Raw genomic sequence first — 15,354 nt, forward strand, 5'->3', positions numbered from 1 at the left:
AGGAAGCTAGAGAGAAAGATTGCTTGAAATGAACACTCGACTTCGTACATCCGAACAAGAGGAATATGTAAACAACCAGATGGACCCGATGGAAGTGATGAGAGATGAGATGCTAAGGAAGTATGAGGAGGAGATACGAATGTTAAGCATCAAGAATGAAATCATTCGACAAGAGAAGGAGGGAAAATGTCATGTCCACCCCGAATCATTGAAGGTCAGGCAAGCAACTCCGAGAGGAACCAAATCGAACGGTCCAAGCCAATAGCTTTGCCACGAGCAAGGACCATCGTCATTTTGTCGCAACTATCAACATTGTCAATCTATTGCAGTTTGTTGTGGGATCATAGAAGCACATCTGCCCAATAATTGGACAATGCCGACTTTAGATAAATTCGATGGATCTACAGACCCCGAACGAGCATATTTGAATCTTATTACTATACACATAACTTTTTATGATAGAAAAAACAAGCTTACTATGATAAATATTACAAGTAATAGTCATAATAAGTTCAACTTACTATGACACATTATTGAAAACTTATCATAGTAAGTTTGGTTTGCCATCCCCATGCATCTTCTTCTCCGATATTCATATCTGTAAATAGCTTATGCAGTATCGTCACCCAACTTACTCTGATAAACCTCTTTTGATCTGCATTCCCTCAAGCCTCAACCATTCTCCAAACCACAATTCACCAACATTACCCTTTCTCTTATTCTTCCTCCCTTCTCCACATGCCTTGTTGGTCCTCTTCCCCGTCTCTCCCTTATGTTGGCGTCAAACCCTGGCTTCCATGGGTTCCACTAAACTTACCCGACAGGGAAGTTATGTCCTTTTTATTTCCACCATCGGCCAAACCCTAAATACGATGGATTCAACCGAACTCATATTTTACTGAACCTCATGCATATCTTTCCAAATACTTAGCCAAACAAGAGAGTCAGGTTCTGATGATGGTTGGTTCAGGTGCCCTAGTACCGCACTTGATTAAAGCCTATCTTTTCGCTATACTCAGTTTGAGAAAAGTCGCCATCTGGAACATAACTATGGAAAATGCAACCACTTTAACAAACTTAAGAAAAATGAGGAGTTTGTTGGGTGAGTTTTGAGGGTTATGGGTGTTTGGACGAGGTTTTCGGATTGAGGGACATTCTGAGTTATGCCATGAATTCCGAGAAAGCCATTGTGAAGGGTGAGAGGTTCATCATTTGGATTTGGTGGGTTCCTTCAAGCCTTTGATGATGGAATGTGATGACGACGCCATAAGGAGAGGAATGATGTTCGTTGACAATGAGGCCACAATAGTTGATGCAAGGGAGCTTGTGGGGGCTTTTGAGAGATGGGCCATCAAAAAGATGAGATTTGAGGGTATTGGAATGGTACTCAAACAATATAAAAATTATGGATTTAGACATACTATGACAAGTGTTGAACTAATATTCATGATAAAGTCTTGCTAAACATGTCATAATAAATTTTGAACATAATTTCAATTTTACCACCGCGTCTCACTTACTATGACTGGTCCACTACACCTATCATAATAAGTTTTCCCTTTTCACTTATTATGACAAGCCTCCTTTCACCAGTCATAATAAGTGTTACTTTTATTATGAAAATATCATTGGTTAACTTATTATTACAAGTCTCCTCTTACTAGACATAATAACTATTACTTTTATTACGGAAATGTCATCAATAAATATGACAGGTGGACTACACCTATCATAATAAGTTGTCATAGATTCCACTTTTTCACTAATGTTTCACGAACCAGATGTGTTATACATCATGAGTGGTGCCATATGGTGTCAGGTTTTTTCCACCTCGCTGAAGGGCGAAGCTCTAGCTTGGTTTTCTACGTTGTCGGCCAACTCCATAAACTGCTTTGCAACCATCCAAGCAAAATTCAGAGCTTAATTTGCAACGTGAAAACCACATGAACTAACGTTAATCTCTCTCGTTAAGAAAATGATGAGTCTCTTCGGTCCTTCATTGAGAGGTTAGAGAGATGTCCTTGCACAACCAAAATCTCAGTCTGAATGGCCATGAACCACTTCTTAATGGCACTACGACCAAGAATTGGTCCATAATCTCAAAGAGTCTCATACACTCGATCGAAGTATCTTTAGCAAATACACATGATCGATTGGAGTATCCAAACAATAATGAAAAAGATTACTTGAAGTGAACATTTGTATCAAGAAATAAATAATATATATATATATATATATATATATATATATATTTCAAATTTTAAGAGTGAATATAGTGTTAATTTTTTTTATGTGAATTGAATTTCTAACCTATTCACTTTTTGTATTTTTCTCACGTAAATCCTTCGTTGAAAAAAAACATTACTTGTATATAAAAAAGAAGGAAGAGAAAAAGCTCTATTAATAAGAAAAATATATTTTACAAACTCTAACAACATTAAAATATTATTTTAGCTAAAATTAAATAATTGATTCAATTTTTGACTTGTGCTTTTGAAACCAACAAACTTGAATAATGAAATGGATAATATATAGTTGAATTCAACAATGAACGAATCTCAGTTATAACATTCTAAGATAGTGGTAGAGATAAAGATGGATTAGAAAAATCAAAGTCACTTATGAAACAAAAATAGGCAGCATTGAAGAAAGAATGTCAAATAATGCATTAGTTATTTTGAAAATGATCTCAAAACTCAGACAATGGGATAATTTCGATTATGGCAATATTCTGAGGTCATGAAACTCAATTGCTAAATTTGATAGGAAGATTCAAAAGGTGAAAGAATCCAATACTTTATTGTGAACAATTTTTTGTTCTATATTCTCTCTTTATATATCGACAATAACTTATTTCATTGCATATACACTATATTGAGAGAAAATGATCGAGTGAGAACAAACTCAGTGGAGAATATATGATTTATGATATCTCAATATTTATAATAATGAGAAAAATATGTAAAGTATATAAAAGGATTTTCAGTGTTATATTCTTTGAAAATGTAAATTATTTTTTTCAGTACCAATTATAAGAATAATATATAAAATATGTAAAATAATATAGAGTTATATATAGTACTGTGTTTAAAATACTTTCCAAATCTTTTTAACTTCATGTTCTTCTTACTATTTCCGTAAATCCACTTATTTTCACTCACGCTCTTAGGCTGATTAATTATAATTATATGGTAATTTTATAATATAAATTAAAACCCGTTATCAAAATAACTGAATAGAGACTCATTTATTGATTTAATTGAAAATTTATTGTTAATTTATCAAGTTGTGCACATGAATAACTATAAGAATTTTTAACTAAGAAAAAATATATAATGTATATGACAGAAAATAAAAGTATCTTAAGTGATACAAAAGGAAATAGTCAGTAAGTCTACAAAACTCTGAATAAGATAATTATGGGCGTGCTATTTATATGCTCTACGAAAACAGTCAAGTAAAATTCTTTGAAATTTTTCTTAAAAAGGATTAATCGAAATTTGTAGTTTTAAATACCTGCAGAATGCCTACAAGTTATAAAAAAATATTTACTAAATATGACATTGATCTCTTATGCTTTTATAAAAATAATAATTATGGGGTAATTTATCTAAAAAATAAGAATTATTCCAAATAAAAAAAATCACCTATTTTTATTTGTTTGAAAAAAAATTATACATAGTCTTAAACATTAATTATATTATAATTATAAAATAACATAATAAATAATTACAGAATATCTTATACTAAATATTGACTATTTTTCTCAAAATTACAAAATCAGATAAATCATATTGAGTATCATGATCTTTTTATAAAAGCATTTTTTTTTCAAATATATAGCAAAATTTATATCCAATACATCACTTTAATCTATTTAAGTCAAAATTTCTAAATTTTAGTATTAAATATTTAATTTTAAATTTAATTCAATTTTACAAAATTAATTTATAAAATGAAATTTAGACTCACACATATATTTTAAATTGGTTTTATTTTTCCTCAAATACTGCTCTTATTTATATGTTGATTATGATTCCATTAATCCTGTTAGATGTACTAATAAAAGCTTTACTCACAGTTTCAACTAATGTTTTAATTTTTTTGGCAGTTCAATGCAAATGTATGTTAATGTAGTTAGTGTCCATCGCATTTATCTTTATTTATTGATAGAAAATTATTCTGTTCTTTTATATCTCATTCAGAATAATATACCTTCTTAAATACACACATTGTACTGCATTACAGAAACATTATTATGCAGTATAATAATCTTCTAATGATTCATAACTCGACCAATTTATTGTATTAAATAAATTATTATTTTAGCAGAAAAATTTAAGTCTTTTTTTTTTTCTCAAACATATACACTAGCTAGAAAAGTGACTCTTTAAACGCTTTAAACACTGTAAGAATGTTTCTACAGGTAAACAATAAAAATTTGAATTTGAATAGAACTGATATATCTGAGGAATTTATTCTTAAACTTGATCAAAATTTTATAACAACTACTGACAGGTATTGCAGGAACACATAACAACCAATCAAGTGTAGTTTTTGATTCACACTGATTTCTCTGTGGTTCCTAGTTTGTTTGTCCTGACTGAATAAAATGAAAAGAACAAATTCAGAATCTGATGATGTTACAGCAGTTGGAAAAGCTGACGCAAAAGCATATATAAAGGGAAGCCATGTCCATGGTTTGAATTAGGAAAGTGAGAAAAGAAAAGCATATAACATTGAAATCATGCGTGGAACAACGAACCCTCTTGTTGTTGGACGTATAATAGGAGATGTTGTGGAACCATTTGCATGTTCCATCCCTATGAGAGTTGTCTACAACCATAACAAAGAAGTCATCAACAGTGGTGAGCTCAAACCCTCCCAAATAATCTCCCATCCGAGAGTTGAGGTTGGTGGAGATGATCTCAGGACCCTTTACACTTTGGTACGACCTCTTACTTACCAAACAAAAAACCAAACATGTCATGTTCTTGATTATGATGTTTGTGGATTATGGTAAATCATGCGTATACTCATGTTGTAGGTCATGGTGGACCCTGATGCACCCAGCCCAAGTAACCCAACTATGAGGGAATATCTTCACTGGTAATTAACTTCTCAATGCAATTGTTATCTGAATCACTATATTTCATAGATAGATAGTGTTCAAATGTAATGAGATATTCAATTTTCTGCATAATTGTATCGTCTGTCTTCGTTTTTTATCTGTTGGTAGCTGAATCCATGGAACACCAGAACCTTGTTCACAGCAGCATGTGCACGTGCTTAGGGGAGTGGGCTTTTAGGGTTCTTATATTCTGAGGAGCTTCCTTTTAAGCACCTCAAACTTTCTTCTTAAACCTCTATATATATATATATATATATATATATATATATATATATATATATATATATATATATATATATATATAAAGCTGAAAAAATATCAAATTATCTACGAGGTTTCAACTTTTTTTTATTATACAATTTAAAAATATATTTCATAATTGAAAAGCATAATTCCAATTATTTAATTTGAAAATAAAAAATTTCTAAATTTTTGGAATATATTTGATATTTGAAATTATAATTTTGATTTTTTTCAACATGGATCATAGGGTGGAGAATGAAAAAAAAAATACAATGGATAAAGAAAGGGGTCCGTCATGTCATGACCCAATGGGTCATGGTTGGGTATTCGTCTCTCTCGCCATAAGTTTTTTTTTTTTTAATTTTATAATTCAAGTAATATATTTTACTCCACTAATTATGTTACTAAAATAACTTGCCACTTTATATACCTTCTTAGTTTAATTTTGATAATTTGAAATACTATCAATCAATTAAAAACACACTCAGCATTTTGTTAACAAGTTATAATTTTTATTTTATTTGATTTCAACACACGTTTTATTTATTTTACACTGTAAAATACTTTTGTAGGAAAGTTATTTTTCTAAAAGAGGAGTGATTGAAAGTTTCCTTTAAGGAAGGATGACTATTGTAATAAGAAATATAATACTTTCTTAACATATGGCATATGGAGTAAAAAGCAAGTTCACACTTTTAAAATCAAAATTAGAAAAGAAAAAGTTTTGTTGTCTTAGAAGGAAAATGGGGGGATAAAAAGCAATTAATAACAGTGGTAAATGTATATTCCTCTTGTGACTATAATGAAAAGAAGACTACATGAAAAAAAAAATTACGAGTAGGAACAATGACCATAATATATAGAGTACGGTGTATGGTAGAAGATTTTAATGCTATCAAATTTTTTTTTTAAAAAAAAGAGAATTATTCCAGGTTGTAATAAAAGGGAGATGAAGGATTTCAATATTTTCTTAGAAAATGTAAATCTCAAAGACATACTTAAGATCGGGTGAAAATACACAGAATATAGAACCAATTGAACTACAAAGAGTAGATTGTATAGAATCCTGGTATCTTAAGAGTGACTAGATTAGGCCAGAAAACAAACCTTTTAATCCTTAAAAAATAAAATAAAAACTATTCTATTTATTACAATATTTTACATTATGTTAAAAAATTACCATTAAATACATAATTTAAATTGCTAGCATACTTCTAAAATACGTAAGCTATAACTTGCTAAAGTTAAAAAAAAATGGATGTATGCTATCAAATCTTTGTGTTTGTTAGGGTACATGAATTTTTTTAAAATAATTAGTAAGTTATAATTACGATTATCTTAGAATTAATATAAAACGCCGTTTGTTTTTCTTGGATGGATTTTTAGGTTGGTAATCAACATTCCAGCGACAACAGGGTCAAACTTTGGTACGTTAGCTTTTTTTTCCAGTTTTTGTTTGTAGTAAGAGAGAAAAGGTGGTAATAATGTTTTAGTAAGCATGATATATATTAAATTGACAGGAGAAGAGATTGTGAGCTATGAAAGTCCAAGGCCGACATCAGGGATTCATCGTTTAGTGTTCGTGTTGTTTAAACAACCTGGTAGACAATCCATACATGCTCCTGGGTGGCGTCAAAATTTCATCACCAGAGATTTCGCCGAATATTACAATCTTGGATCACCAGTTGCTGCTGTCTATTTCAATTGCCAGCGTCAATCTGGTTCTGGCGGAAGGAGGCTCATCTTATAAATATATTATATATATATATATATAATCAAAGGGGAATATTTATGTACTATTACGAGTCTATGTTTCGTCTTAAATAACATGTTTGATGGTGATTTTTAAGTGCTTAGAACTTAGGTTATAAAAAAGAATGAGATTTTCATAAATAAAGTTGATTATGTATTTTATGTGTTAAACAATGCACATTTATTAGTATTTCACTTCTTTCTGACACATCCAACTCAGAATAACCCAAAATTCAATATTAAGTGTAAGTCATTGATTAAAATAGAAAATAAAAAAAATACCTATCACCCTCACCTAATATATTTTGAGTATTTATTTCCTGTACCTCTCCACATTTTTCCATCTACTTTCACATTTCAAAAGTAACATTTTCTTTTAATGAATTTCAAAATTTATTGAAAGATTTTCCGAAAACTTTAATAAATTTTAAAATTTATTAAAGACTTGAAAATTATTTTAACAGATATGAAATTCACTGAAAGAAAAAAAGTGAATTGTAGAACTTTTTTGAAATGTAAGAAATTTTTTTGACATTTTAAGAAAATGTAGGAGTACTGGGAGAAGCACTTTATATATTTTTTTCATGTTTCATTGGCGAAGTTGCACGATTCAATAGAAATGTCTAATGGAGGGAGGTTGCTCCCTCCACCACCACAGAACTCTGCTTGCACCATCCTATTCCAATTTTATCCCTCATTTTTTCAGTAAACATTTTTTAACTTTCAATTATTTTTCACTAATATTTACATCCGTCCCCACCGGTATATAGACTCTGTACCCCCACGTATTTGATGTTTGAGCTCAAATTCTCTGCTTCTCCTCTCCTCCCTGTGTGTTTCTCTTCTCCTTGGTGTGTTTTGTTGGAGATGGAAAGCTTCAGGTGTGGTGCAGTGGTAGTTGTTGAAGGTGGTAGTGCATTGGTTGTTGAAGGTGGTTGAAGGTCGTGCAGCGGGTTAATTAAGTAGAGCGACAAAAACAGGCGTGGATAAATGAAACGGATGTCAATATCTGTAATTGTGTGCAACGGATATCAAGATGCTTGAATGAATATGAGGATTCGTTGAAGAGTGGATTGACGATGTGTTTCAGTGTTTTAATTATTAGTTGTTTTTATATTTTTGTATTTATATTTTTTTAGTTATTTTTATTGGTTTATATTTTTAATATTGTGCAACGGATGTCAGCATGCGTTTGGTAAGAGAAAGAATGTGGGAAACCTGATGGATGTTGACATCATTAATGAAATGGTGTCTTTCTGCACGTGGCATAGCAATGGTGTCTTTCTGTGAAAAATGGAAAACGAAAACTCCACTTTTTGGCTTCACTTTGTTCTTATTGCTTGAGAGGTTAAAGGGAATGTTCCTTCTCACCAGTAATATACATATCCAGTCCATTTCATTTCAGATTCACTGTCTATCTCCCATTTTTCACTTTCTTCTTCTTCTACACATCCACATTCATGAAAACTATTAAACATAATTTAACTCAGTACTAAATTCTTAATAAGAAAACAATAAATGGATCACATATCTCAAAATAAAATTTTGAAAAACGCATTATCGATACAAAATGAAATAATCCAAATAGAATAATTTTTCCTTTGCTCCAACACTTCTTAAACAAAGAAAAATAAGAGATGACCTCTGTCCAAAGTCCCGAGAAAAGTTTCTTCTATCATTGCCCTCACACGTTTCGTTAACACGTGTGATGTGGAACGCAACAAAAAGTTATCGTGTGAAAATAGTGAAGATAAAACAGATAAAAACAAGTTAAATTAAATTTGCTTACAATTATATTTATATTTTGATGTGTGAAATTTGGTATGATATGATGAAAGTTGTGAAGAAGAAAAAAGGGCACTGCAGTGGTAGTTATGAACATAAACGTACAAAAGAATAATCACGAGAATACTTACTGTCAAGGGGTAATGAGAATGGACGGTGGATGCAACTTTGGGACTCCATTGTTAGGCGGACGGTGGATGCAAACATGTAAAAAGTACTAACCTCTCGCCTCGCTTACTCGAACCGTCGCACCGCCGCAAAAAAGTGAAAGTGAAAGGTGGGGTGTAGGACAAATTTAGGGTTTTAAAAAAATTTAATCAAGTTAAATAGTAACTGTGGGGTATTTTTGGAATATATGAAAAGCGGGGAGGTGCATGGAGTATTACGTGATGGTGGAGGGAGCAACTGCCCTAATGGACTAGTAGTACTAAGCCCAAATGTAGATATATGTAGGCCCAACATTGGGATAAAGTATTTTACAACCCAACATGATGCAAATGTAGTCCTCTTAAGCTTTGAAGATTTTGTTTTAATATATATTTATATACATACATACATATATATATATATATATATATATATATATATATATATACAAAGAGAGTTTTCTTTTTAGTATCTACGTTTTTTTTTAATTTTATTTTAAATAAAAGCGTTTTAATTAAATAATTAGTTTACTAGTTTTATCATTTGAGTAAAGTTTCTTTGAATTTAATCATTTTTTTATTTGGTCATTTTAAATTTTTTTTTTCAATTATAAAAGTGCCTACAAAATAAATAAAAATTATATATAATTAAACGATAAAAATTAATTATATTTAATTTTATAAATATAATAATAATAACAATAATAATATCATTTTATTATCATTGTAAAAGGTGAATATGTACCTAGCTCATATATTCTTATTAGTATATAGAATTTGGATTGGTGTTGAAGAAAAAGGAAATACTCTATGATATTATTTGTATAGGGACGGATTCAGAGAAAGACAGACATGAACCCAAGCCCTTCCTCTTTAAAAAAAAAATACAATATATATATTAAAACAAAAGTATTTAAATTTATATATAAATTATATATTTTATATTAAATTTTATTTTCTTTCGATCTTTTCTCTTGAATTTTTAGATCTCTCTCTGATTTGTATTGTATCTAAGTGATATTATATAAAAAATTATGTGAAATATGTTAATTACTACATCTTTCCCGTAGATTATTTTAGCAAAATTATTTGTCTTTTTTACGAAACAGATGGGAAAATTGTTTACTAATATTATTTACTAATTTGATATGTAAATGTGATATTAATATTGATAGAATTGGGCTGGCTGAGATATCAACGAATGTCACTTACTTTCAAAAGCTACTTTAGTCAACTTCTCTAAGAAAACCTACTTTATAAAGAAAGGAATCTGAAAGTTAATTTTGAAGAAAGATGTTTGTTGCAAAGTTTTTCAAATCAAAAGAAAATAAGGTTTAAATATATATATATATATATATATATATATATATATATATATATATTTAAATTTGAATACTTTTTTAGTCTTTAAAATTAAATTTGTTTTCACAAATTTTAGCAATTTATTTTAGTTCTAACTACTATCATATTACACTTACTGACTTGAATGGTTAGACATTACTAAATATAGTAACTTTTTTACTTTTTTTTTTTACTTAAATCTTTGTAGTCCAAAATTTATTGTAGCACCCAATTCAGAAGTAAATTTTTAGTCCTTAAATGAAAAATTCACACTTTAAATTCTTCAATTTTAAAAATAAATTTTTATTCTTTTTTATTTTAAATTTGTCATCCAAATTTAAAATTTGTTTTTGTAGCAGTTTAATCTCGAAACATTTTTTTAAAGTAGAAATTGTTGAAAATTGATTGACATAGCTAACACATGTTTCATTTTAAAAAAGAGGAGTTTAACACCATTTTAAATATTGTTTATTTCCCTCAATCTTCTTATCTATCAATAATAGTGGTTTGAAAAATTGTTATCCTTGACCATAAATGTAGCTTTTTCTTATACTTATTGGTTTCACATTTTTAAAAATAAAATTTTGAACAGATCAAAGTTTACATACCAGACTGTAATACAAGTTCCTTTTACTTTTACTAAATTTTTAAAATTTAAAATAACAGACAAATTTGTCTTAAAATATTATCAATGTTAGAAAATATATGTATATGATATTTATAATTTCATAAGTATCTATAATAGGCCATAAATCCCTTTTTTTTAAGCAGTTCTCAATTTCCTTTTGAATAAAATTCCTTTTGAATAAAAATGGAAGTGTACTTAAGAATAATAAATGAATAATGTTGATTTCTGATATTTCTTTTTTTAGAATACTTTTAATATTTTATAAATTTTCTCTTTGATGAAGACAAAGAGAAAGAAATTGGAATGATATGTGTGTTTATATATGTAGACCACGATCCTCTATATAATAAAAAAAGATGGTTGTTATAGATTTTACGGATATTTATTTATTATTTTTACTTAACTTTAACAAACAATTCATATTCAGTTTTGATTTAGACGTTGTTTTTTCTGAATTTAAGAGATCATCGTTTTAACTTTATATTTAAGACGCTGAAAAACAAATCTTAGTTGAAAAGACTAAAAGAACGTGAAGAATTGAGAAATTAAAAAAAAATGAAGTATATTAGATAATAGTATCACTTTAGTACGTGGATGTTTGGTCCTGTGTGTAGAGAAAGCGAGGAATGGGAATATGGTGTTTGATCCACACATTACTATGTATGTGGTCGCGCACGCAAAGATGCCTGATGGTTAAGTCAACACAGAAAAGTTGCGAATATGAATGTGCAAAGTGCAAACTAGATGTTAGACTTCTTAAACGGATTTTTAATTAGTGATGATAATTAATCACACTAATATTCTTATCTTAGGTTGACTGAATAGAAGATATAAAAAAAAAATAAAAAAATATATTTTAATACACATAAATCTTTTTAAAATATAAAAAAAATATTTTTTATAATTATTTTATCCGTATTAAATGGATATAAAAGTGTATTATTATATCATCATTGGTGGATGATTATTCGTAAGAAAAATTGGTGGTGTGTGGAAACAGAAAAGGAAGGTGTACACGTGAATGGTGAAAACGCATAAGGGAAGAAACATTCACAATCGTGAACTTTCTGGAGAATCTGATGGCAGTGAGATATTTAGTTATATTCTTTGAGATAACATAGGTGAAGGGAGGTGAACCACTGAGAATGTTTTTGAGAGCTTTAATAAAGTTGGCAATGGACCCATACGAACAAGCATTTCAGATATCATGGGTGTCGTGTCGTGGGAAGATCTCTGCTCTCAAGGAACCTTTGTTTTCTTCCTGTGCTTTCAATTCACAATTCTCTCCCTTTCCCAACCACGAACATCGTTATAACACCTGCGATATACTTCAATTCTTATCGTCACAACAAATTTTCTACAAAATTACATGTTTGTTTGAAAGTTTCACATCAATTAAGCTACAGATAAGTTTAGTTTATAAGTAGATAAAAACTTTATGTAAACCTTGTTAATTATTTTTATCCTAAATTATAATTCTCAAACTTATAAATAAACAAATAGAATTATTTTAATTTAATTATAATTTTAAGGGTTAAATATATTTTTAGTCCCTAAATTATTGGCCGTTTCTGGTTTTCGTCCCTCTTTCAAAGTAAGATACAATTTGGTCCTCATTCTTTTCGAAACGTTCGTTTTAGTCCTCGAAAACTAAATACTGTTTAAAAATTTGGTCCTCTAGCAACAAATGAGGACTAAAACCAAAATTCCGAGGACTAAAACGAACGTTTCGAAAAGAATAAGGACCAAATTGTATCTTACTAACTTTGAAAGAGGGATGAAAAACAAAAATGACCAATAGTTTAGGGACTAAAAACATATTTAACCCTAATTTTAATAGGAAATCATTTGGACGTTACTAATGTAATCGGAAATTTAGAAACATAAATGAGACAAATTTATCACTTTTAAAATATTAACTCAATTTTTTTCTTTTTAATTTTGTGTCAAACTTTAAACTTTTACTATTTGGATTCCACCCAAATTTAGACTTGTTTACCAAAAGAAACAACAATTTAAGTTGCTTTCAGATTTGATTAATTAAGCAATTTAAAAATAAAAGTAAAAAATCTAAAGAGTCATCCGCAAGTGGGCAATCAATTTCAATAAATTCTATAGTATGGACAACTACAAGGAATATTTAAAAGCTCAATTATTTTTGAAAAAAAATTGTGATAAAATCTATTATTTAGATAAATATTTAAAATAAATTGAAATGTTAAATGTAATTTTATTTTATTCCCTTTTAGATTTCATGTTCACGAGAATGTTGTTAGATGACTTAATGATAACATTATCAACTTGACTTCAATATAATTAGGATGATGTTATTTAAACATTATTTGAGATTAAGATGTGGTCAATTGACATAATTTTCACGATTAAAGTTAGTCATTTTTTTTTTCAAACTAAAGTTGATTATGATTATTTTTAATGATATCATTGAGTTAATTTTTCATAGGTTATGTTTTTTATCAATATTTTTTGGTTGGTGTCAAGCATGTTTATTTTAGATTGATCATTTGAATTTATTTTTAATTAATATAATTTGAGGCTTTTTTGCTACGTCTGTAAGGACTTTTCTTATTTTTTTAAGTTGATGTTGTTAAGATGTTTAATTTAAACTAATATAATTTAAATTTATTGAATTTTATTTTTTGTTTAAATAAAATATTTTATTATCAATAGAATAAATAAATAAAAAGTAATATTAAATAATATTCAATTATTAAAAAATATGAAACGATGATGTTTTATACTCGTGATACATTTTTCAAGACTATTTTTCAACTCAAGTCTACAAAAATCTTTTTAGCACGAGGCTTTTATCAAATGACATCTACTGACTGTATTCTAACAATTATTTCAATTGATAAAGTTAAAGTTGTTTTTTCAAAATTATTATTATTTGTTTGTTGACCTTCTAAATTATATTGATTAAGAATATCTCTTAAAGAATTGGTTAGAAAACTCACCGTCAAAGTTAGTAGAATATTTTCTTAATCATTAAAAAACCATGTTTAATTAGAAAAAAAGGGTATTAGTTATGTCAATGGAAAGATAACAACTGCTATATATATTTTTAGGGTTTATATACTCAATAATATTATATTTTATTTATTATGTTTTTTAAGAGCGAATACAGGATAAAAAAATTATATCATATTAAAGATAAAAATAAACTTTTATTTCAAATAATCGACTCCGTACTCATCTCATTTTGTTTTTACGAGTACTTCTTCTCATATTAAACTACTTCAAAGAAACTCTACATATTCTTTTATTAATAACTTGTGTGCATGTGTTATTTTCTTTTCATTTACAAATCGCTCATTCTTTAATGGAGCACTTTCATTATTTTTATTTCTCCATACATAAAACAGAGAATATATTGTGTGTCTCTCTTTTTTTCTCATTCTAATTCTTTTCTTGTTTTTCTTACTTTCTGTTCTGTTTTTTTTACAATTTTTACAATTTTATTTATTATTATTATTGTTATTAATATTTTTATTATTACTATTATTTATATTATCACACTAGTGCAAAAAAACCTTTCACGTCACCCATTAGACGTTTGACCCTCGAATATCCAACGTAAAAAATGACCGCATTTTTCGTAAATAAAACAACTATTTAGACGTCGGTTATGGAAGGGCCCGACGTCTAAATACTCATATATGTCGGCTCCCCGAATAGACGCCAAAACTAAACGAAAAAGTTAAAAAAAATAATTTTTTATTCTATTTAGACGTCTGTTATGGAGGGAACCGACTTCTGAAGCACTTTAGACGTCTGTTAATTGAGGAAACCGACATCTAAACCCTCAACCCAGAAATTTAAAAAGTCACCTTTTGACTCCATTTAGACGTTTGATCCCGTCACTCCGACTTCTGAAGCACTTTAGACGTCTGTTAATTGGGGAACCGACGTCTAAACCCTAAACCCATAAATTTAAAAAGTCACTTTTTGACTCCATTTAGACGTCTGATCCCGCCACTCCGACTTCTGAAACACGTCTGTTAATTGGGGAACCGGCGTCTAAACCCTAAATCCAGAAATTTTAAATGTCACTTTTTGACTCCATTTAGACGTGTGATCTCGCCACTCCGACTTCTAAAGCACTTTAGACGTCTGTTAATTGGGGGAACCGACGTCTAAATTTTGGCATTAAAACACCGTGAACGCAAGACAGCCGTTACACGCACTCATTGTTCATCATCTTCGTCGCGTTTTCTCTCTACGGATTACGCTTTTCAGGTTCGTTTTCTCACTTTTGCACCGTTTTAAATTAATTTTACTCCGATTACATCACTCTTTGATGCATTATC

General features: G+C 29.0%; 1 protein-coding gene and 1 pseudogene across 1 annotated transcript; both read left to right on the forward strand.

The window, feature by feature from the left end:
- The first annotated feature begins 373 nt into the window (after positions 1 to 373).
- On the forward strand, positions 374 to 4,711 carry LOC124840017 (protein SAR DEFICIENT 4-like; annotated as a pseudogene).
- Positions 4,694 to 7,334, forward strand: LOC124840022 (protein FLOWERING LOCUS T 1-like). Its single transcript, XM_047315998.2, has 4 exons — positions 4,694 to 4,948; positions 5,048 to 5,109; positions 6,761 to 6,801; positions 6,895 to 7,334. Exons 1-4 carry the CDS (start codon positions 4,748 to 4,750, stop codon positions 7,122 to 7,124), a joined length of 534 nt encoding a protein of 177 aa, XP_047171954.1. The 5' UTR covers positions 4,694 to 4,747; the 3' UTR covers positions 7,125 to 7,334.
- Positions 7,335 to 15,354: the final 8,020 nt, after the last annotated feature.

The sequence above is a fragment of the Vigna umbellata genome, chromosome 4 (assembly GCF_029865625.1).
Source record: "Vigna umbellata cultivar VRB3 chromosome 4, Vumbellata_1.0, whole genome shotgun sequence".
NCBI classification, from domain to species: domain Eukaryota; kingdom Viridiplantae; phylum Streptophyta; class Magnoliopsida; order Fabales; family Fabaceae; genus Vigna; species Vigna umbellata.